This window comes from Arachis hypogaea, chromosome 2 (genome assembly GCF_003086295.3).
Source record: "Arachis hypogaea cultivar Tifrunner chromosome 2, arahy.Tifrunner.gnm2.J5K5, whole genome shotgun sequence".
In the NCBI taxonomy this organism is placed as follows: Eukaryota; Viridiplantae; Streptophyta; class Magnoliopsida; order Fabales; family Fabaceae; genus Arachis; species Arachis hypogaea.
Window position 1 is genome coordinate 2966889 of NC_092037.1, and position 24482 is coordinate 2991370.

The window sequence follows — 24482 nt, forward strand, 5'->3', positions numbered from 1 at the left end:
TTTATGACTTAATTGTATAAGAAGAAATTAAGTCTGTTTTGTGATACATTTGATTACCGTTTTATTTATATTATTATATAGCAAATTAGTGGTAGAAATGCAAATCAATTATGGTAACACTAGGAAACAAATTAGTAAAACTTGTGATTACGTGTAATGATTTAAAAAACTTATATGATTTTATAGTATATTTATTATTTCTTATTATAATATTTAAAAATAAACAAAACAATAGGATGAATGATTATTGTTAGAAACAAGAGACTGAGAGAGTAATTTAAAAAGTGTATTATTGAGTTGTGATAAAAAATACAATATACAAGAGGTATTTATAGGTGATAAATGAATCAAAGTAATAAAGACGTAATCTTCTATAATAAATATTCAAATATACTAAATAATACTAATTGATCCTAATTATATTCTAACATCTTCCCTCAAACTCAAAGTTTGAAACTTATTTAAAAATTAATATCACGAAATAAAAAAATGCATAAACGAATAGAACGGGTGCAGATGGAACTGTCAGAAGAAAGCGCAGATGGAACTGCCGTTTGTCTGAAGGAAGCACAGACGGAACTGCTACTTACTGAAGGAAGCGCAGACGGAACAACCACAAGGAAACACAAACGAAATGCAGACGGAACTGCCACAAGAGAACACAAACGAAAATGCCACAAGAAGACGCAGATATAATTGCCACGAGAGAACGCAGACAGAACTGTCACGAGAGAACGAAAATTATATGATTTTTTCATGAGAATAGGTAAGCAGCGGATGACAAAGTAATCTGAGAGAGTAATCTAAAAAGTGTATGAGTTGTGATCAAAAGTACAATATACAAGAGGTATTTCTAGGTGCTAAATGAATTAAAATAATAAAGACGTAATCTCCTATAATAAATATTCAGATATAATAAATAATATTAATTGATCCTAATTATATTCTAACAATTATAAATATTTTTAAAATACTGTTTTTACACATATTCTAAAATATACAAATATATTATTTCTTCGTGCAATTTGGGCAAGAAAAAGTGGGTTACTTCTTTATCTCTTTTGGTGGGTTGTGCACTTGTGTGGAAATTTCAAATTAAGGGTAGCAAATAAATGGGAAAATTTTGAAGGTGAAGTTGACACAATGTTTCTACATTTTTGGCAAAAATTTATTACATTCATCTCCACTAAGTTTATGTAAATTTTCTGGTCTGTACATAAGCTCAGTCTTCTCTAATTCCGTAATATACACGAATATTATATATATTCATATAAGTTCTCTTAACATATTTACAGATTAAGAAGACTTTTAAATTTATCTTGAGAAAATAACACATCTATATAAATTTAGAAATAAAAAAGATCAGCTTTGTTTCTATTCTAATTTTTAAAAATTTTTGTGATTGAATATTATGTCTCCTTTTAATTTATAGTTTAACATAAAAAATATTTATTTTTGTTTTTAGTTGTAAAACTAATATTTTTTCTATTATATTTAAGTGCCATTTAGTTATTTTTGTAAAAAAGTTCTCTCAACAAATTGGAGAAAATAATATACTTAGAATTCAAACAATTTAGTGCTAACATTATTGTTACCAATTGTTCTAAAAATACTAACTAAGGATTTTAAAAATATTTTTATGAAATTAATCATACTATGTATACATTAAAAATCAGATACTAATAAAATCATTGCTATACATTTCATAAATCTTTTTTATTATACTATTGTAAATAAATTTAATTATTTGTCTATTGTAAATTTAATTATTTTTATTAGTCATTTAACTAAAAATATGTGAATTAATATATATAAATATACATAAATATATAATAATTAATTTAATGATTACTTTTTAATATATATATATATTAATTTTATTATAAAAATTTGACACAAATATTAACTTTATTTTTTTTATACATTTAACGATAAAATAATTTTTCATCTATGCTCTTTAAATAATGTCCGAACCCATAAGACACACTTTAAAATTTTCTTTTTCCAATAAATTCACCTTTAATTTGCTCAACACTGTTATAATAGCTTATTGGCCTATCTTTCCTTATTTGGTATTTAAGTGCGTGACAGCGAAGTTAATAAAGATAACAATCTTAATTTTATTCTACAATATAATGAAAATGTTGCCTTATTCAAAGAAGGGAATGGTACTTCTTACATACATGTTTTCATGATCACATTCTTTTTACTATTTTTTTATATATATTTTTTAACACAATTGAATGATTATGGCGCTAAAAAGCCTATTTCTACACATTAGTTGAAATTAAATTGTGTGAAAATATAACAACTTTTGCATTATAAAATGCTCTCAAATCCCATCTTCTCGAAAATGCAACTCAAACATTATTAAAACAATACAGAATTCAATACTACGCAACAAAACATTAGTATAATATCTATTTATTATATATTTAATATATCATAATTAATAAAATTCAATTATATTTTTATGTTATATTATTTATTTTCAATCATTTTTCTATTTTTTTTAAATCTCCAAACTTTTAAATTATGCCACATAGCACTATCTTCTAAAAAATATTAATAAATAAATAAATAATTTAATTACTTTATAACACTTAAATTTATTCTACCTAATATAATTAATTTAACTATTTGTATATGGTGCAAATCTTTATTTTTCTTTTTTTTATTCACAATATTTTTTAATTTAATTAATATTTATTTAAATGAACTAGTAAACTGAGCACTTAGCTAAATTAGGTGTGCAAATCTTAATCTAGTTTCCAATAACATCGAAACACAACTTTAACGTATCGAAACACAACTTTAATGTATTTAGGAATGGTTGACGAGGACTTGGGAAACTGATATTTAAGTCAGGCATATATTTTTGAGAATGAGTCAAATTGCACATGACTCAGACAACTGTTATGCCTACAACTATGGGTTTTTTTTTTTGGGTAAAAAACGTATATAAGTTAAGGAAAGTTTAAAATTACTTAAATCAGCCAAATAAAATTTTGATACATTATTCTACTAAAGAATAAATTAATGTAATTCGAATCAATACAATTCGAATTAGATTTGTATATAATTCGAATTGATATAATTCGAATTACTTGAAAGCATTGACAACACGTAATTCGAATCAATATATCACGAATTATAAACTTAGAGTTCGAATTGTATCAATTCGAATTAGTAGGGAGACGTACTTTGAAGGGAGTTCGAATCAAGTTGATTCGAATTACTCTATTTTCGAAACTAGTAGTAATTCGAAACAATATAATTCGAATTACTCCCTTTTCGTAATAAATTCTAATAAATTTTTTTAATTAATTTATTTAAATTATACTACAAAAAATATTTTATTCAATGCAAAATAATTTTTAAAAAATAGCTTAAAAAATATTTTTTAAATTATTTTGCATACAATAAAATATTTTTTTGTGGTATAATTTAAATAAATTTATTAAAAAATATTCATGAGCTATCAAGGACAGAAGAATATTGTATAAAATTCGAATTGCTCACCGTATAATTTGAATAAGGCTTGGTTTGGTAAAGCTTTTACTTTTTAAGAGTAGCTTATGAAAACTGTCTTTTAAAAGACGACTTTTTAAAAGCTACAGCACTTGCGTTTGGTAAAATCACATTAAAAATAGTTTTTAATAAGCACAAGTACTATAATTGTGTTTGGTAAAACAGCTTTTAAAAATTAAAAAAAATATAATAAACATATTTATAACGAAGAATAATATTTTTTTCAAATTTTAGAGACCAATAATTTAAATATTTATTTGATTTACTCTCTATATTAATATAAATAGAGTTATCATTAGTTAATAATAAAACTTGTACTGATACGTCTATTATCCATTTATATATATTGACTCACTTATACAAATCACAAAATATGAGACACATATCTCAAGTAAAATTATATGAAGATTGAGTTAGAATTTGTGAAGGTTAGGTTGAGAAATTAGAAATATACGAGGATTCCAATGGCAATATAATGACAGAAAATATGTGTGGAAAAATAAATAAAATATATTTTTAATTGTTTTGTATGGAATAAAATATTTTTTTTAATTTCTAAATTATTATTGACTATGTAGAGTACTTTATTTAAAATTTGAGTACCTAAGTCATTAGAACATTACAAATTTTTATAGTACTCCTAACATTTTTTAAGTCATTTTTAAAAATTATTTTACATAGAATAAAATATTTTTTGTAGTATAATTTAAATAAATTTATTAAAAAAATTTATTAGAATTTGTTACGAAAAGGGAGTAATTCGAATCAACTTGATTCGAACTCCCTTCAAAGCACCTCTCCCTACTAATTCGAATTGATACAATTCGAACTCCAAGCTTATAATTCGTGACATGTTGATTCGAATTACGTGTTGTCAATGCTTTCAAGTAATTCGAATTATATCAATTCGAATTACATTAATTTGTTCTTTGGTAGAATGATGTATCAGAATTTTGTTTGGCTGATTTAGGTAATTTTAAACTCTCCTTGACTCATATACGTTTTTTACCTTTTTTTTGTTTTTTTGTTTTTTTGTTTTTTTGCAATTATTATCTACAAATTTTGAGTAATTTGAGGATCCAAAGTTATATAAGTAAGTGATTGGGACATTGTAATATGTTATTATGAGAAATTGAGAATGGATTCTCTCCATTTTTTATTTCACCTAATAGCATAAAAATCGAAGGGTTAATTTGATTTTGTTATTAGTAAAGTATCTCAATTGATGTACAATTTTTTTATTGACCACTTGATTATGTACAAGTACACAGATTTTAGATAATATGGTTTCTTTGATTCAGATTAGACAATAAATTTAGAAGATCAAAGGTCACTATCTGATTATTATGTATATTTAGGGACTAACTTGATCTCATAGTGCTACAAGAAGCAAAACACAATAGCAGATCTTCTATAGAAGTTGAATTTCTAATGCTATTTGTCAAATACTCGTGTGGTTTCTATTTATCCTTTTCAAATATACTTTTGTCAATATTTTGATTTATATTAATAAACTTAAGACATACAATCAAAATATGTGTAAGAATGAATGAGAAAGTTTGGATATTTGACTAAAATCCTAATCATTATCTTAAATATTTTTATATTTATTTTTCTACTCCACCTTGTAATGGAATCCGCTACAGAGACAAGTTGCTCATCAATCATCATCATCTAATCGGGTAATTACTCGTCCAAATACCGGGTTAGAAGAGAATGAGAGTAGGGTTAATCATGCTTTTTATGTGAATCTTTAGGTTGACTCAAGGAGATGACGAACTTTCAATTAGTATCAATTGAATATATAGACCAATGATTGAATATTTGCAAGAGACTCCATTCTCAAGTCATTGTTAGTCCAAGAGATATAAAAATTAGGATTTGATAACATACTTTGAACATTTGTTCAACATCTTATTTATAGTGTTCAAATGGAAGATATCGCAGGGAATATGCTTCGTATGAGTCGGTATATATGCTCTTTTATTTTTTTTTTCATAGTATCCTTTATTTCGACAAGCTAAGGACTAGTTTGTCGCAAATTTGAACTCTGTCTGCTGCTAACTAATGAATTGCTGTATACATAAGTTGAATTCAAACTTCTAACACTTGCTTAAGCAAATGAGTGAGTTAATCACTCGACCAACCTAAATTGATTAATCACTATGATGTACGGACACTGACATGGACACGAGCGACACGGGACACACCAATACGCGAATTTTAAAATCTCATATGACACGGGATACGCATACATATAAAATATAAATTATTTTTTTAGATAAATCATAATAATATTTTGATATTTTATTCATATTAAAATATAAATTAAATTTTTTTATTTTTAATATCTTATTTTAATTATATCAAGTATTTAAAATATTTTTTTGTTTTAATAAATAATAATATATACTATATCTAAATTTATTTTAAGAATATATGTTAAGAATAAAATTGGACACATGATGATATTTAGGTGTTTTTATGCGTGTTCAAAGAAAATTTTTTATTAAGACACGATTGGACATAACAAATACGCCTGTGGATGAATATCTGTTTAAAATATACCGACACGTAAACACAGAACTTATTGAAGTGTTCTTGTGCTTCATAGATTATGCTTTTAAGAGGGGCGTTCTTATATAGGTCCATCATTTGAGCCCAACTAGGCAGCTAGTCAGTGACATAGGGCAATCTAAGTCTTGGGATAACCTAATACATTTTTTTCTTTTGGGTCTTTTAGATAACACATACAGATTCACCCGCATCAGTACTATTACGGATTCTATAACTTCCTAAGCTGACTCAAGATTCAAACCCTTGAGTGAGCTCTCGAACTACTACTATTTGCTTGGACTTCTCCGAACCCAATTCATTCTGGTCGAGTGCTATCTTCTTTTTGGACTTTGCTTTTGGATCATGGCGTCTAGTGGGTCCTTTTTTATTTGTCCAATCCATTTTGGTTCTCAAAATGTATCAATTTGGGTTTGGAATTTTTTATATTTTTAAAAAAATTCTAATTCTATTACAAAAGAATTCAGTTTTATTTCTAAATAAAAGTATAATTTAGAATGACGCATAATTTTGTTAATTTCAAAATAATTAAATTTTTATTATTATTGATTTTTACTAATTTACCTTTAGATCAAAAGGAGAATAGATAATCCTCCATATATAATTAAAAAGAAAACAAAACCATGAAATGAGATGAAAATAAAAAATAATTTGTCTATGGTATTTTTGGGTATGAGGAATTGGGTTTAGGATATAGAAAGTAATAGTGAACCATTTCTAATGTCGTAAACCCAATTCATTAGTCAAGGAGAAAGTGAAAGAGGGCGACATACGAGGGTTGTTTATTCAATTCGCTGCGGGTAGAGTAAAATAGGATGTAAATTTGTTTGTAAGTATTTTATTCTACTTGCACCTCTAATATATTATATAATATATATAAAAATAATGTATATAGTGAAAAAAGTGAATATTGAACTCACAATCTTCTTCTTATAAAAATTTGAAATAACCACTAAATTAGTCGATAATTATATTATTTGTAATTTTATATTAGATTTTTTTAAGATTTTATTGCTTTTAGTTTTAATTTAAATTTAGTTTTTTAGTTTCTATTTTATTAATATGTAGGAAATTTGGAATGGTTGAATTTTATATTTGTTTAAAAAATTTTTATTTCTCTGTGGATAGGGTAGGGTTTAAAACTTTAGGGTTAAGGTTGAGAGATTCTCAACCACGAATAGGATAAAATAGAATTTAAAAAAAAATTTCAACCGACGAGTAGAATTAGGATAGAGTCCAAATCCTATTCTACCCAATTCATTGCCAGTCCAAATTGCTAGTAGGCTCTAGGTAGCATATATAGTTTAAAATACTAATTCTTTTCTAAGAATATTTTTAACTTTTTTAATATTTCAAACTATAACTATGAGAATAGAATTGAAAATTAAATAATCAGTGATGTATGGTATCTTTTATTTTAAAGGAGTTGAAGAATCTTATAGTATTTAAAGATCAATCTCATAATAATAATAATAATACAATTGAAATTTTAAAGATTAAATTAGTATAATACTTAAATTTCAGAAGTTATATCGAAAATTTAATAAAAAAAAAATTTAATCATACAAGCTAAAATAGTAAAAGTGATAATGAGATCTTATTTTTATTTGGAGAAAATATTAAGTTTGATTTATGAAATTTTTATCACACTTTCATTATGTCGCTTTGTATTTTTAATATAGGGTAGAAGGTGGTGTTTTTAAATAAGGTGAAAATTTTGTGTGTTTTTTTTTTAATATGGATATCACAAATCTGAGGGTCAGATTTTGCTGTTTTATTTTATTTTTTTGTTAATAACCATTTGTGGTTTATTTTTTTTTTTAAAAAAAAATACAAATCTGAGGGTCAGATTTGTAACCCTATGAAATCTGACCCTCAAATTTTTTTATTCCCCAAATCTGAGGGTCCGATTTGTTATTCAAAACTAAAAAAAAAATTAATCCATATTCAAGAAAAACACACCAATGATTTATGACGATGAATTACACACAATTTTTTTTCATATAAAAAAAATTAGCCTCGTTATGTCTCTGACTTACAAAAATTACCAAATTAAGTCTCCAACATCACAAAACATGATGTTTTGTTGGTCCTTTTAGTGAATTGACATTAGTGAGATGCTAATGTAGACTATTAGCAGCTACATTGGGGGTATGATATGTAGTGTGACATGGACAATATAACAATATGTTTAAAATAGAATTCTAAATTAATTCTTTGTGCTCGAACCAATTTCATCATAAATTTTAAAACCCTAAATCTCTTAGACTGAGAATCATCTTTGTTCTATTCTTTTCTTTGTCTAAGAATTCTGGGATATGGAAATCATATTCACATTGTTGTTGAATAATGATGGACCATGGAGAGAGAAGTCAAGAAAATTCAGGTAGTGGAAGAAACCAAAAAGCGAGCAATTAGCATTTTCTTTTTTTATTTGTGTAGGGTGATATTTAACTGTATATTATATTATTACAGTCATGTTAAAAAGTCATCATATTTATAGTTATTAATTAATTATTATTAATATTTTTGATAGTATAAAATTATATTTAATAATATAAAATTATATATTTTTTTACAGTTAAATACCGATAAAATTTTAATAAAAGGGTTAGTTTGAGTTTCTCATATTATTATTTTTAATTTAATATTTTGAACATTTAATATTCCTATTTTACCCCTATCACTTCTCTCAAACTCAAACCTAATATCATCTGTTATGGATTTTATCGCAGTCAGTTCATTGTCCCTATCCATCCATCTTCATCCCGACCAGCGCCTTCCACCGCCCCTTCGCCGGCGGCAACAGCCATTTCTCGCGCCAATATGATCACTTACATCGTTTCTCTCTAGATCATCACCCACGTGGCAGTGGCATGAGCGTGGTGGTGAGGGACTAACGTGCACACTGGAGTAACGTCACCATGGATCCTCCATCTAAGAGCTGGAGCATCCACACCAGATCCGAAATAATCGCCAAGTACCAAATCCTGGAGCGCGTTGGCGCCGGAGCTTACGCTGACGTGTACCGCGGCCGACGCCTCTCCGACGATCTAATCGTCGCACTCAAAGAAATCCACGATTACCAGTCCGCGTTTCGCGAAATTGATGCGCTTCAGATTCTCCAGGGTTCTCCAAACGTCGTCGTTTTGCACGAGTACTTTTGGCGCGAAGATGAGGACGCTGTGCTCGTGCTCGAGTACCTAAGGACGGATCTCGCAACCGTTATTGATGACGCGAAGAAGAAGAAGAATGGACTCCCCGTTGGGGAGATTAAGCGGTGGATGATGCAGATCCTATGCGGTGTTGACTCGTGTCACCGGAACATGATCGTGCATCGGGATTTGAAGCCCGGTAATCTGTTGATCGGAGATGATGGAATTCTCAAGTTGGCAGATTTTGGACAGGTAGTTAATTCCGTTCACTTTTTGTTTATCAGCTTAATTACTGATTATGATATCTGATTACAATTTTTTTTAGTATTACTAGATTCGATTAAGCCTCTAAGAAATGATAAATGATACGAAATTTATGTGGGACAAATTTTCTCTGTAAAGGAATGATGAGGGTGAATTTATGTCACACAATTTGCATGTTTAGGGATTTCGAGTGCAGTAAAAGATGATAAATGATAAGAAATTTGTAGTCTAGTCTCAATTAAGTTACTTGTCTTTATTACTACTTATTTTTTCAGTATAGTGAAGGTTTCATGAAATTTTGATTCACTGTGTTTTCAGGCAAGGATACTTGGGGAGCCAGGATTTGATACTTCTGAGGAGAACCCACAAACTTATGAACATGATGGTTCTTCACTCCAAGCAGGGTCTGGAAATCAAGAGCAGGGAACTGTCCTTCGCGAAGAATATTTTAGAGTCTTGGATGAACTGAAAACAAAGAGATCTGCAGAGGACATTGATAAGGATACAAACATTCCTGACGGAAATACCTCCTGTCTTGCAACGTGCACAACAAGTGATATAGATGATGACCCTTTGAAATCTAGCTTTAGTTATGAAGCAAGGGAGGACGATGGAGAAGAAGCGGGTTGTCTCACGTCGTGCGTCGGAACTCGTTGGTTTAGGGCTCCTGAGCTGCTTTATGGATCCACAAACTATGGTTTAGAAATTGATCTATGGTCTTTGGGATGTATATTTGCAGAGCTCTTAACACTGGATCCCTTATTTCCTGGAACAGCCGATATCGATCAGCTTAGTAGGATTATTAATGTTTTGGGCAACCTCGATGAGAAAGCATGGCCAGGTTGTTCCAAACTTCCCGATTATGGAATAATCTCATTTAGTAAGGTGGAAAACCCTCCTGGGCTTGAAGCTTGCCTGCCCAATCGCTCCCCCGACGAAGTGGCTCTAGTAAAAAAGCTGGTTTGTTACGATCCGGCCAAGAGAGCTACAGCAACGGAGCTACTCCATGACAAGTACTTTAATGAAGAACCTCTTCCTGTTCCGGTTTCAGAGTTGCATGTTCCTCTGAACAGAAAGGGAGAAGATGAAAACTCCCCGTGGCATGATTACAATTACATGGGTTCTGATTCTGACCTAGAGGACTTTGGCCCTGTGAATATCACAAAAACTGGTACTGGTTTCTCCATACAGTTTCCATGAACTAAAGAATTTATGGTACATTGTATTCTTCAGATTGCCTCTGCCATACGTGTTGTTCAACTGGTATTTTATTTGCTGAATGTCACCTGGCAAATCTGTGGTAAGAAACTGATATGAATTTTTTTTACCCCCTAGATAATCTCTGCTAGGGATATATTATTGAAAAGTAAGCATAATGGATTGTTTTACAAATGTAACCTTACTTTATGTATTAGAGATTTAGAACATCAATTAAAGACTGAATTTCTGTATGATTGGACTGGGCTTGTATTTTAAATGTCTTCAAGTGGTTAGTAAGGTACTATAGAGAATAGAGGTTGAAAATGTGACCTTTGTTCATCACCATCTGCATCTAAATTGACACAGCTCATTCCAGTAAAAGTTTGAGCCTACCACTATAGCGAAATCATTCCATAAGTAATCTGCAACTGACTTGCAATTATCAAGCATCATGATCTTAACAAGTTCTAATCTGACTGCTCAAAGAATTGCATCAACTATGCAATGATTTAGCTGGTTGTTACTTGCTTGGAAAATTAAATTGTCTCATGTAATTTAAAACCGAGTAAACAGCCAATTTTAATTGTAGAAAGAAGATTTAGATTTTGACAAAATTGTCTTAAAAGATACAACAACAATAAAGCCGTATCCCACATTCCCACTAGGTGGAATCGGTTACATAGACCAAATGAACGCTATTAATCTTTACAAATTGTTTCTTGTATCAAATGCTAATTCGTTAATGGAGTTGTGTACGTGGCATATTAGCTATTGACATGGAATACAATTTCTCTAGTGAAAAAAGAAAAAATATTATTTGTATATGTGAATAGATATTTCACACTCTTTCTCCCATTCTATCACATTAAGTTTAATAATCATTTCAATTATTTGTTATTAAATGTTTCAACTATTTATTATAGAATTAAAATATTAGAGACCCGTACTAGCTATTGGCTGGGTTGTGCAAAAAGTCTTAAATCTTCATGTTGCAATTTTAATTTGTTGCATCTTTCGGAATTAAAAACACAGACGAGTAACCTTCAAGGCAGCTACCACTTGAAGTCAATGTCTATGCTATATTGCCAACATATTTTAACCTCACACTATCCATTATTGTTACTAATAATAATATGTATTGACATCATATGATGATGATCCTACTTTAAATTATATAGTTAATTAATTTCCATAAAGACTAGTTTCGGTTGATCACCCTTTTGCTATTTGAATATTGTGTTTCAACTTTCAAAGAAGATATAAAAATTAGGAACGTGTTTTTGGTGAGGAACCTTCGTGATATCTCGCTATATACCTTTTATTATTGTTGAATACCTTGCAAGCATTATTGCAATATTGCTCTCTCTTCCTTACATTCTGAGAATCCAATCACTCACTGATTCATTTGCTGTTGTTGTGATCTGTATCATATCATGGCTGAAGCACTTGTTGTTGGAGCTTTAGTTTCTGCCTCCATAAGCCTTGTTCTTAACAGGCTCATTTCACCTGAGTTTGTCAACTCGGTGGTGAGCAAGAAGCTGAACTGCAAGTTGGTTGAGAGGCTCAAGACTGCTCTCTTGGCTGCCAAAGCTCTGGCTGCTGACGCTGAGCAGAAGCAGTTTGGAAACGAACTCGTGAGGGAGTGGCTTGATAGTCTCAGGGATGCTCTCTACACTGCTGATGACTTGCTGGACCGTGTCTTCATCAAAGCTCAAATTCGCCAAAAGGTACGCGTTCGCCTTCCTCTCCGCCTTAATTTATCTGCTTGGAAGATGGTGACTAAGATAAACAAGGTGGTTAAAAGAATAGAAGATCTTCAGAAACTTAAAGATAGCCTTGATCTGAAAGAGATTCCAATGGGTAGCTCCTCATGGAGAACTCCATCCACTTCTCTTGAAAGGGGGACTGTCTATGGCAGGGATGATGACGAACAGGCATTAATCAAGATGCTAAATGACAACAATGATCATAACTTGTCTGTCATCTCTATTGTTGGTATGGGTGGGGTTGGTAAAACTACTTTAGCACAATGCCTGTACAACAGTAAGGATTTGATGGACGGGGTTGATCTAAATGCATGGGTTTGTGTTTCTGAACATTTTGATGTCATTGAGACTACTAAGAATGTTATAAAGGGGATCTCTTCAGGTGTTTGTAGTCTTGACAACTTTGATTTACTTCAGCAAGATTTGAAGAAAAAACTGTCAGAGAAGAAGTTCTTCATTGTTTTGGATGATGTTTGGAGTGAAGATGCTGACAAGTGGAATAGTTTTATCACCCCTTTTCAACATGGGAAAAAGGGAAGCACTATTCTCCTAACTACCCGCAAGGTAAATGTTGGTCGAATAGTCCAACACTATAACTCTTACATTCTCAAGCAACTGTCAGATGATGATTGTTGGTCTATTTTTGTGGACAATGCATCCTTTCCTGAGTCAAATGGGAGCTCGGAACTGGAAGAAATAGGTAGAAAGATTGTCAAGAGGTGTGATGGTTTGCCATTAGCTGCGGAAACACTTGGACGCTTGTTGCGCTCAGAGCGTCGTGTTGAAGAATGGAATAGAATACTATCGAATGACATTTGGGAATTTCCTATGTCAAATAGTAAAATTGTTCCTGCATTGTTAATAAGTTACTATCATCTTCCTGCACATTTAAAACGCTGCTTTGTTTATTGTTCATTGTATCCCAAAGATTATCAATTTGATAAAGATGAATTAATCTTGCTATGGATGGCTGAAGATCTTTTACGACCACCAAGGAAGGGAGAGACTTTAGAAGAAGTTGGTTGCGAGTGTTTTGATGACTTGGCTTCAAGACTATTTTTCAAGCAGGTCAAGAATGATGATGAGAAGTATTTTGTGATGCATGATCTGATACATGTGTTGGCGACTTTTCTTGCGGGAGATTTTTATTATAGATTCTCAAAAGAACTTGGTGAAAAGGAAGAGAGGAATATTCTAACTCGTCATTTGTCATACACTCATTCAATCCCTGAGAAAGCATGCTCCTCTAGTGAAATAGAATCTTTGAGGACACTATTGTATGTCAATGATAAACCTTATATCCGGGGAGAACGCGCAACATTACCGTGTGACATATTGTCAAAGAATAAATACTTGAGAATTTTGTCCTTTGATAGACTCAATATATTTCCTGATTCAATAGGTAAATTGATCCAAGTGCGCTATTTGGGTCTCTCTAGAAGTGATGTTGAGATACTGCCCGAGTCATTGTGCAATTTGTGTAATTTACAAATATTAAAGCTACAAGATTGTTCAAAGCTGACTATGCTGCCCAATGGTATGTGTAATCTTGTGAATTTGCGGTGTCTTGATATAAGGGGTACTCCTCTGAAAGAAATGCCAAAAGGAATGGGCAAATTAAAACAGTTGCACATTTTAAGCAACTTTGTCGTGGGAAAGCAAGAAGACAATGGAATTCAAGAGTTAGGAGAGCTTTTAAATCTTCATGGATCACTTGAGATTGAGAAATTGGAGAATGTGGTTGATGGCAATGAGGCAAGGAGTGCAAGGATAATAGATAAGAAGCACATTGAGGAGTTATTGTTGAAATGGTCTGTGTCTTCAGGTGATGATGATATGGTTTCAAACACACATACTGATGAACAAGATATACTCCACGGCTTGCAACCTCACCGTGTCTTGAAAGTGTTGAGAATCAAGGGATACAAAGGTAAAATATTTCCAGATTGGTTGGGGCGCTGTTCCTACAGCAATATGACACGTGTATCACTGTTGGATTGCAAGAATTGCTGCATGCTGCCTTCACTTGGACAACTGCCATCTCTAAAGTCCCTCTGCATTGAAAGGTTTGATCAGCTGAAGAGCATTGGCAAGAAGTTTTACAAGAACGAAGGCCATCAACATTCTTCGCCTATTGCACCCTTTGCCTCGCTGACATGTCATGTTGGGAGGAGTGGCAGTTACCTGACTCAGAAGCCTTTCCTCAGCTTAAGAGCCTTGTTATAAGAAATTGTCGAAAGTTAAAGGGAGATATGGTTAATCAGGTATTAATGAGAATCGTTTTTTCCTCATCAGATGTTTCCAAAGTGCGCCAACTGGAAATACGAGAAGATCATCAAAGATGGCGTAAAGAGATGAGACTTGACGGGGATAGGTTATCAATTACTGGATTTGAATCTGCGGTGGAGTATGCATTTAAGGCAAGGATGATCCACCATCTAACTTCCCTTCAAGAAATATATATCTCAGGGTGTTCGTCTGTTGTATCCTTTGCGGGCAATCGTTTACCCGCATATTTGCAAAAGCTTACAATCAAGGGCTGCAGAAAACTGGAATTCCCCCAGCAACGGCAGCAGAAGTATGATTTAGTAGAGCTACTAATAGAATACAGTTGTGATTCACTGACCTCATTGTGGCTCGATGCCTTTCCCAATCTCAAGAATCTCCAGATAAGAGGGTGTGAGAATCTGGAATCAGTTTCAATGATAGTGTCATCTCCAGGAGAAGGATTGGCTGCACCCAACTTGACTCATCTCCATGTTAGCTGGTGCTTAAAGTTTAAGGCATTGCCACGTGACATGAATAGTCTTCTCCCAAATTTAGTCTCTCTCGACATACGAGGTTGCCCAAACATTTGTAGGTCTCCAGAGGGCGGTTTGGTGCCTAACCTGAAAGAGCTTAGTGTAGGAGATTGCGAGCAACAACTGAGGAGTCTATCATGGTTAGGCAACTTAGACAACCTTACTCATCTCACCGTCTCCGGTCATGGCAGTAAGAGGATAATAAAGTCATACCCAGAGGTGGGTTCGTTGCCTCGCCTTCCCTCCCTTACCACTCTTGAGATATGGGGGTTCAAGAATCTGGAGACATTGAACTGCAACGAGCTTCTACGCCTCAACTCCCTCCAACAACTAGACATTTCATTCTGTGAGAAGCTGAAGAATATGGAAGGTGAAAAGCTGCCTCCCTCTCTCTTACTACTCAAAATTGACGAATGTGGTTTGCTGGGCCAACACTGCAAGAACAAGCATCAACAAATTTGGTACAAAATTTCCCACATCCCCACCATTCTAGTCGATGGCCGACGAATTTCTGAGTAGAGATTTCTGAGCAGGTAATTCTCTAACTTTCATGTTTGTCATGCTACCACTATTAAATTTGCACATGCATAAATTTCCTTTTCCTTTAAAGTCAAATTTTTTTCTATTTCTTTAAACAACATTAACCAGTTGGACTCATATGCCAACTGAAAAATTTGCATTCTTTTCTTTTATTTATCAGGAAAGCTCTCAGTTTGCAGTTGTAGTTAAAGAAATATCCTTTATTACTCTCTGAAACAGTCTTTGCTATATGTAATACTTGTTAACTCATATGTTTCAAAAGAAAATCACATTTAAAGAGGACGATAACAATTATTATGAAACAAAAATTGAAACACAGGGAATATCCTTTTTTCATGTATCCAACATTTCATTTTTTTTAGATGTATTAAACAAATGGATGAATTAAATTTACTGTTTGAATGTTTTTACTATCTTCTGCAGGTAGCTTGTGTACATATCAAGATGTAATCCTATACATTGGCTATATATCTTCATTTAATTCTAAGTTCATTTGAGGTGCTAATTAAGCTGGATTAATGCGTTGGGAACCAGATATTGTGTTTTCTGAAAAGCAAGGACATGATGGAGAAAGTTGGTGTCACACTTATTATTGAAAAGCTTTAGTTGTTGTAGGTATATTTTTCTATTCCTCTCTATAATCTTATTTTTGCTATTTGCACAGAGAAAAAGTAAATGATAGCTTGATTTGTGCAAAGAAAAGAGTTATAAAGTAGTGTTTCTGTCTTTGCCAATTCTTTATGATCACAGAGTTAGCTGTTGTGTTGCAAGATTCATATAGGACCGTAAAAGGAATCAGCATGCATGAGGTGTATGAGCTTTCAAAATAGAAGGATCAAGTTATTGCTGTGTAATCATTTTTTACCATAGATTGAATCATTGGACAAAGTTAATATTATTAGATCCCTATAATAAGCTATTTCTAATACCAAGAGAAAATGTTCTGTACATATATTAAGCTGCAGTGGAATTCAAATTATTCAAGAAGTATGGTTAATCAGGTATTAATGAGGATCGTTTCTTCCTCATCGGATGTTTCCAAAGTGCGCCAACTGAATATAGAAGATGGTGAAAAATGGAGTAAAAAGATGAGACTTGATGGGGATAGGTTATCAATTAGTGGATTTGAATCTGTGGTGGAGTGTGCATTTAAGGCAAGGATCATCCACCATCTAAATTCCCTCCAAGAAATATATATCTCATGGTCTGAGTCTGTTGTATCCTTGGGGGGCAATTGTTTACCCAAATCTTTGCAAAAACTCACAATCTTTCGTTGCCACCGCATTGAATTACTCCAGCAACAACAGAAGTATGATTTGGTAGATCTACAAATATATGAAAGCTGTGATTCACTGACCTCATTGTCGTTGGATGCCTTTCCTACTCTCAATAATCTCCAGATAAAAGAGAGTTCAAATCTGGAATCAGTGTCAATGTCAGAGCCACCACACGCTTCTCTTCAACGTCTCACCATCTTTAACTGCTCCCAATTAGTGTCTTTTCCCCAAGAAGGACTGGCTACACCCAACTTGACTCATCTCCATGTTAGCAAGTGCTCGAAGTTGGAGGCATTGCCACCTGGCATGAATACTCTTCTCCCAAACTTAGAGTCTCTGGACATACAAGGTTGCCCAAACATTTGTAGGTGGCCAGAGGGTGGTTTGCCGGCTAACCTGAAAAAGCTAAGTGTGAGAGAATGCGAGGAACAAGTGAGGGGTCTATCATGGTTGGGCAACTTGGACAACCTCACTCATCTCACCATCTCAGGTCGTGGCAGTGGGAGCATAATAAAGTCATACCCAGAGGTGGGTTCGCTGCCTCACCTTCCTTCCCTTACCACTCTTGAGATATGCTGGTTCAAGAATCTGGAGACATTGGAGTGCAACGAGCTTCTCCGCCTCACCTCCCTTCAGCAATTGCACATTTCAAGCTTTTGGAAGCTGGAGAATATGGCAGGAGAAAAGCTGCCTCCCTCTCTCTTGCTACTTCGAATTCGATGTTGTTCTTTGCTAGAAGAACACTGCAAGAACAAGCATCAACTAATCTGGCCCAAAATTTCCCACATCCCCACCATTAAATTCGTAGATTTCTGAGCAGGTAATTCCCTAACCTTCATGTTTGTCATGCTACCACAATTAAATTCACACATGCATAGATTTCCTTTTCCTTCAAGTCAATTTTTTTTTCTCTTTCTTTAAACAACATTAACCACTTGAACTCATATGCCAACTGCAAAATTTGCATTCTTTTCTTCCACTTATGGGGAAAGCTCTCACTTTGCAGTTGTAGTTAAAGAAATATCCTTTATTACTCTCAGAAACAGTCTTTGCTATATGTAATACTTGTTAACTCATATGTTTCAAAAGAAAATCACATTTAAAGAGGATGATAACAACTACCATCAAGCAAAAATTGAAACACAGGGAATATCCTTTTTCCATGTATCCAACATTTGAGATTTGTTTTTAGATGTATTAAACAAATGGATGAATTAAATTGTACTTTTTTAATGTTTTTACTATCTTCTGCAGGTGGCTTGTGTACATATCAAGATGTAATCCTATACATTGGCTACATATCTTCATTTAATTCTAAGATCATTTGAGGTGGTAATTAAGCTGGATTAAGGTGTTGGGAACCAGATACTGTGTTTTCTGATTTTGGCTTAATGTTATTGAAAAGCAAGGACATGATGGAGAAAGTTAGAGTAGTGGCACTTATGATTGAAAAGCCTTTGTTGTTGTAGGTATATTTTTCTATTCCTCTAATTTTATTTTTGCTATTTTTCACAGAGAAAAAGTGATAGCTTAATTTGTGGAAAGAATTCACAGAGTTGTTGCGTTGCAAGATTCTTGTAGGACAGCATGCATGAGGTGTATAAGCTTTCAAAATAGAAGGATCAAGTTATTGCTGTGTAATCATTTTTAACCATAGATTGAATCATTGGATAAAGTTAATATTATTAGATGCCTATAATAAGCTATTCTAATACTAAGAGTAAATGTTCTGTACATATATTTTGCTGCGGTGGAATTCAAATTATTCAAGAAGTATTTGTGATAGAATATTTGATCTTTTGGACTTAATTAAAGAGGTTATTGCCATGTAAAGTGAGTGTATTATGTATATTGAAATCTTTTTCTTTATAACTTCGTAGTATTATGACCATATCTTCATCATGCTTCATAGATTCGGACTCTAATGTTACTTCTTCATCAAGCAATCCCACTGAAATCTTCAAGCTTTTTTCCCATCATCCTTCACAAATTCAGTTGTATCTTCATCCTGCACTTCCACTGAAATCTCTTTTAGTGCATAGATGCACAATGAATCTTGTTTTGCTTTCTCATTTTGTTCTTCATTCTTGGAACCACGGTCAGCGCCATCCTTGGCTATAACACTCTCAGGTAAATTTTCATCTTTTTGGTTCAAATTTATATGCATTGGTGCTTGGTTGTTTAAACTTACTGTAAGCATGATTTATGCACTTATTTGAGATTCTCTTGTATCCTTATTTGATTATAGTGGTACTTTTTTTTGTCTGAATGACCCGTAGTTTTTACCGCTTATATTGAGAGGGTTTTCCGCGTTAAAATTTTAGTGTCTTGTCCCTATTTTCTTTCATATTTCTGTTATTCGATTGCTGCCACTATTTTGTGTATTGGTACACCAATTATTCTAACAATCAGCTATTCCAATTGATGAGGTATTTGCCAAATCAATGTTTTCTGTTTCTAAAATTGGGAAGTTTTACCTTTAATATTTGGAATTTGTGTGCTTTTGCAACAGAAAAAGTACTTCTTTTCCCAAAAAAAAGAAAGAAATTTACACAATTTTATATGGGACACTATCTTTGTATTCATGAGATTTTATATGAATAAATATAATAATTATTACTCAGAGGATTCCTATTTGCTAGGATGTATTTCTTAAGAAGTATCTTGTACAAAAGATTAATCCCGAGGCTAGGAACAAACACATGGAACTATAGTTGACAGAAATTGGTACTGATTTCTTCCCGTGACATGATTACAATTACATGGGTTCTGATTCTGACCTGGAGGACTTTGGCCCTGTGAATATCACCTGGCAAATCTGTGATGAGAAATTGATATGATTTTTTTTACCCCCCAGATAATCTCTGCTAGGGATATATTATTGAAAAGTAAGCATAATGGATTGTTTTACTAATGTAATCTTACTTTATGTATTAGAGATTTAAAGCATCAATTAAAGACTGAATTTCTGTATGATTGGACTGGGCTTGTGTTTTAAATGTTTTCAAGTGGTTAGTAACTTACTGATGCTATAGAGGTTGAAAATGTGACCTTTGTTCATCACTATCTGCATCTAAATTGCCACAGCTTATTCCATGTTTTACTTCTTGTAATTAATTGTGTTATGTCGTTAATTTTGTATAGATGGTAATTTCACAATTTTGCAATAGAAAAAATAATTAGAATTTTACATAGGAATAGTATGTCATTTATCATCCAGAGTTATAAAATTTAAATCAATTTTGATATGTCACTAAAGGGACACAACAAAACTTTAATCATTTTAATCAATTAAATTAATGCATGTCAATTGAATTAAAAAATAATAGTTAAATGCCATTAACATATACATTAAAACTTTGATAATAAAAATAAAATTACAAATATTCAAAGTATATACTCTTTTTAATATTACTCTATCTCGTAATCTGTCAAACAAAATGCCCAAAGTATTTCTAAACACAGTTCAACATTGGCACGACATCCAATCACTAGTTATTCATTCCAACACAACGTCGAATTAGTAGGTATAAATTTTAATATATCGTGATTAATAAAATTTATTTATAATTTTATCTATTATTTTTTTATGTTTTCATTCTTTAAGTTAATATCTGAGAAAGATGTTAATTTCACAAAAAATTTGTTGCCGTATATGTTTTTTAAATAATTATATTAAATTATATATAAATGTCTTATACTTTTAAATATTAATTTATACATTATCTAACTAATTCTTAAAAATATAACATTTTTTAATTTATATTATATAATTTATTTTAAAAAAATCCATTTGTTTTGTGACTTTATTTTATCAGCTTTTGTTTTAACCAATGAGAATATACGTGAACGATATTTTAACACTTTAATGAAGTAGAATTTAGTCAACTGCACTTTTTGAAAGAAAAACTCAAAAAAATTAATATTAATTCAGTCAACTAATTAGCTTAAAATACACGCATCTAAAATTAATAAAAATATAAAAAATTGAAATAAAAAATATTTAAAAATGAAACGTACTAAATCTAATTTACGGGATTCGTTTGATGATTGATGATTGTATTTCAGAGTCGGTGAAGATCAAAGGGTAGCTTCAACAATCTAATTTACGGGATTCCAAAAGGCTTCATATAGCACTGAATGGAGTAAACGAAAAAAATCTATAACAATCCCAGGCACAAAAACATTAAACATACATAAAATAATTTCAAGATTTATTTCAATACTTTACAACTTGAGTGAAGTCTGTTGTCCCGAGCAATCAGAAAGGGAATATTCGATAGCACTCTGAATATTCGATATTTCTGGCTCTTTTACTGTGATTTTAAATTTGAGCATTGAGTATGTTGGAGAACTATGTTCTTTTATAAAATATTCAGTGAATTATTTCTAAATTTTCTTTTGGTTATGTTTAGTTTGACGTTTTACTGTGTTTGTAGGCAAAGGATGCTGGTTCGCTGGGTTCCACCTTCCGAAGGGGCCATCAAACTCAATGTGGATGGAAGTTCAAGAGGAAATCCAGGAAGAGCAGGATGTGGCGGCTTGCTCAGAGATCAAGATGGCAACTGTATTGCCGGATTTGTCAGCTATATTGGCTTTGCCGACAGTGTCGAAGCCGAACTAATGGCTATTCGGCATGGTTTGTGGTTGGCATGGCAATCTGGGTACAGAAAGGTGGAATGTGAAAGTGATTGCATGGTGGCTCTGAAGATTATTCATGGCAATGCCGAAGACTTTTCAGAGTTCGCACACATTGTCGAAGAAATTCATCAGTTGATGCTTCTTGAGTGGGACGTCACTATCTATCATATCATGAGGGAAGGAAATTCGTGTGCTGATTTTTTGGCAAAGATGGGTTCTTCTTCAAATTATACGTTTTCTCTTATGATCAACCCTCCCCCAGAACTCACTGTTCTTCTTCTTGCCGACTCCAAGAGTGTTCTTTATTCTAGAGTTTAGTTATATGAAGTTATAAAAGTTGTTGAGCTCTTTTTTATTATTCCTTAAATTATGCATGGTTGATGTACTCTTTTTCCTCTATTGGATTTTTTCCCAAGCTCCAGGGGTTTGGTCTATAGAGGTTTTTTAAGGAGGCATAACCTGCATAGGCCAAGTATTCATATAGTTTATACCAATCTCGGTGGAACAATGTACTATTCAGATGTATCATACTCAATTTCAATGAAATTACAAAATTTCTGGAGAAATTATTGAATTCTATATTAACTATTGATAATTGTTAAATTATGTTCATATGCATCAATATAATATTTATTGATACATTGATCAAATCATACACATATATAGCTAAATGTAGTGGATGAAGTATCCCAAAAGTTGAATCGCATTCCGCTAAATGTAGCTGGACACCCTGTTGGACTCCAAGCTCGTGTATCAGAATTCAGAAGTATACTCACTGTTAGAACCTGGATCTGATGATGTTAGAATGGTTGGCATTTATGGTATTGGCGGAATTGGAAAAACAACTATTGTAAAAGCTGTTTCTAACACACTGTAATCAATTTCGATATGCGAGTTTTCTTGCGAATGTCAGAGAAAATACAAGCCAGTATTAGGCTCTGTTACGTGTGGTCGAAGCATTTGCCAATGGGAATCTGCTAAGGGGTGGCAAGCGGGGAAGTCCGCCCTGCCCCGCCCCGCCAGAAGCCTGCCTCGCCTCGCCTAGTGAGGCGGTCCCAGAATCCTATCTCACCCCGCCTAATGGCGGGCTGGTGGGTTAGCGGACTAAGCCCGCCAAATCTTTTTTTTTTACTTTTAACTATTAAATAATATATATAAAGGCATAAAAAAATTCTTCTATTTTTCACTTTTAACTATTATAATTTTTAACGGTATAAACAAATATTAAAGTCTTTATAACTATAAATATCTAATTAACATAGTTATAAATATTGTTCCTAAAGCAAAATAAACATAATTCAAAACATAATTATAAATAGGGAAAAACTCTGCATACAAGCCATTAGGGCTTGTATGCTTTACAAGTTCATTAAACAATAAAATCAAATTACGCGCTGCTCCACGTACGACGCGCTACATCCCTTCTTCTTCTCCTTCTTTTTCGATCGTTCTTTTCTCCTCCTTTCTCATTGGTTTGTTCTTCGTCGTTGACGTTAGTTCCTCCACATACTGTTACGGCACGTTTTTATTGCACCTTCTTCTTCTGCACGTTCTTCTTCTTCTTCCTCTTCCTCTTCTTCTTCTTCTTTTCTTTTGTTTCTTGCCTTCTCTTTCTCCTTCTTCATTTACGTGCTTTTCTCTCTATTTTCTTTCTTCGTTATTCTCGATTTCTATTGTTTTTTGACATCAAGCTCTGAAATCGTTTTTGAAGAAGAAGAAGTAGTAGAAGATGAGGAGGAGAAAGAGAAAGAGTTCTGAATTATGCATGATTTTGGGTGTATTTCTTTAAATCTTTTGGGTGTATTTTCTGTAATCTTTTGGGTGTATTTCTATAATCGTTTGGGTGAATTTCTGTAACCGTTTGGGTGTATTTCTATAATCTCTTGGGTGTATTTTATGTAATCGTTTGGGTGTATTTCTGTAATCTCTTGGGTGTATTTTATGTAATCGTTTGGGTGTATTTCTGTAATGCTTGTCATTTTTTCTGAAATGAAAAATACACCCATAGATATCAGTAAGATACACCCATATATATGAGTCAGATACACTCATAGATATCAGTCAGATATCACTCAAATACACCCAAAGGGTTACAGAAAATACACCCAAAGGATTTAAGAAAATACACCCAAAATTCGTTGAAGTACATCTTATGCATAATTCAGAACTCTTTCTCTTTCTCCTCCTCATCTTCTGCTGCATCTTCTTCTTCAAAAACGATTTTACCATGAAAATTCGAAAAAAACGAGAAAACAGAGAGAAAAAGATGTAAATGAAGAAGAAGAAGAGGAAAACGAGGAAGAAGAACGTGCAGAAACGAAAGAAAAGGAGAAGAAGAAGAGTAAGAGGAAGAAGAACGTGCAGCAAGAAGAATAAGAAGAATTTCAGAAACCATGAAAATCGAAAAAAAACGAAGAGGAAGAGGAAGAGGAAGAGGAAGAGGAAGAAGAAGAAGAAGAGAAGAAGAAGAAGACGAAGAGGAACCGTTTGAGTGGGGCGCGTGTAGTTACGCTCCATTCAAAATGAGTTAATGCGCGTGTTAATGAAGTTTGGGTTGATAACTTGTAAAACTTGTACGGCCTTTTACTTGTATGTGTAGCAGGGCCCTTATAAATATTATCTCTAAAACAAAATAAACATAATCCAAAACACTCAATTTTCATCTGCATTCTCTTGTAAGTTGGGTTGGAGAAAGTTGGATTTTGGCAAAAAAATTATAAAAATACCCATTTC

The 24482-nt window shown here is 32.5% G+C and overlaps 2 protein-coding genes and 1 long non-coding RNA gene across 11 annotated transcripts; all 3 read left to right on the forward strand.

The window, feature by feature from the left end:
* Positions 1 to 8718: 8718 nt before the first annotated feature.
* LOC112733065 (cyclin-dependent kinase F-1-like) lies at positions 8719 to 10975 on the forward strand. The gene is made up of 2 exons (XM_025781927.3): positions 8719 to 9512; positions 9843 to 10975. Exons 1-2 carry the CDS (start codon positions 9030 to 9032, stop codon positions 10722 to 10724), a joined length of 1365 nt encoding a protein of 454 aa, XP_025637712.1. The 5' UTR covers positions 8719 to 9029; the 3' UTR covers positions 10725 to 10975.
* Positions 10976 to 11893: 918 nt separating this feature from the next.
* Positions 11894 to 20081, forward strand: LOC112733036 (putative disease resistance RPP13-like protein 1). Of its 9 annotated transcripts, XM_072213347.1 has the most exons (6): positions 11894 to 15824; positions 16255 to 16446; positions 16582 to 17928; positions 18363 to 18577; positions 19021 to 19238; positions 19751 to 20081. In XM_072213347.1, exon 1 carries the CDS (start codon positions 12158 to 12160, stop codon positions 14714 to 14716), a length of 2559 nt encoding a protein of 852 aa, XP_072069448.1. In that variant the 5' UTR covers positions 11894 to 12157; the 3' UTR covers positions 14717 to 15824; positions 16255 to 16446; positions 16582 to 17928; positions 18363 to 18577; positions 19021 to 19238; positions 19751 to 20081. The 9 variants fall into 9 exon arrangements, with proteins under 9 accessions (XP_072069448.1, XP_072069447.1, XP_072069443.1 ...); XM_072213346.1 differs by having other exon boundaries at positions 16255 to 17928; XM_072213342.1 differs by having other exon boundaries at positions 18363 to 20081.
* A 1061-nt stretch (positions 20082 to 21142) lies between these two features.
* LOC140178095 (uncharacterized) lies at positions 21143 to 22315 on the forward strand. Its single transcript, XR_011870332.1, has 2 exons — positions 21143 to 21449; positions 21548 to 22315. It is a non-coding gene; the product is annotated as an uncharacterized lncRNA (long non-coding RNA).
* The last annotated feature ends 2167 nt before the right edge of the window (positions 22316 to 24482 follow it).

Excerpts from the sequence above, each read along its gene's own strand:
- LOC112733036 (XM_072213334.1), top strand. The coding sequence starts at position 12,158 with ATGGCTGAAGCACTTGTTGTTGGAGCTTTAGTTTCTGCCTCCATAAGC.
- LOC112733065 (XM_025781927.3), top strand. The coding sequence starts at position 9,030 with ATGGATCCTCCATCTAAGAGCTGGAGCATCCACACCAGATCCGAAATA. Across the intron at positions 9,513-9,842 it reads AGTTGGCAGATTTTGGACAG|GCAAGGATACTTGGGGAGCC; the intron begins GTAGTTAATTCC and ends CTGTGTTTTCAG.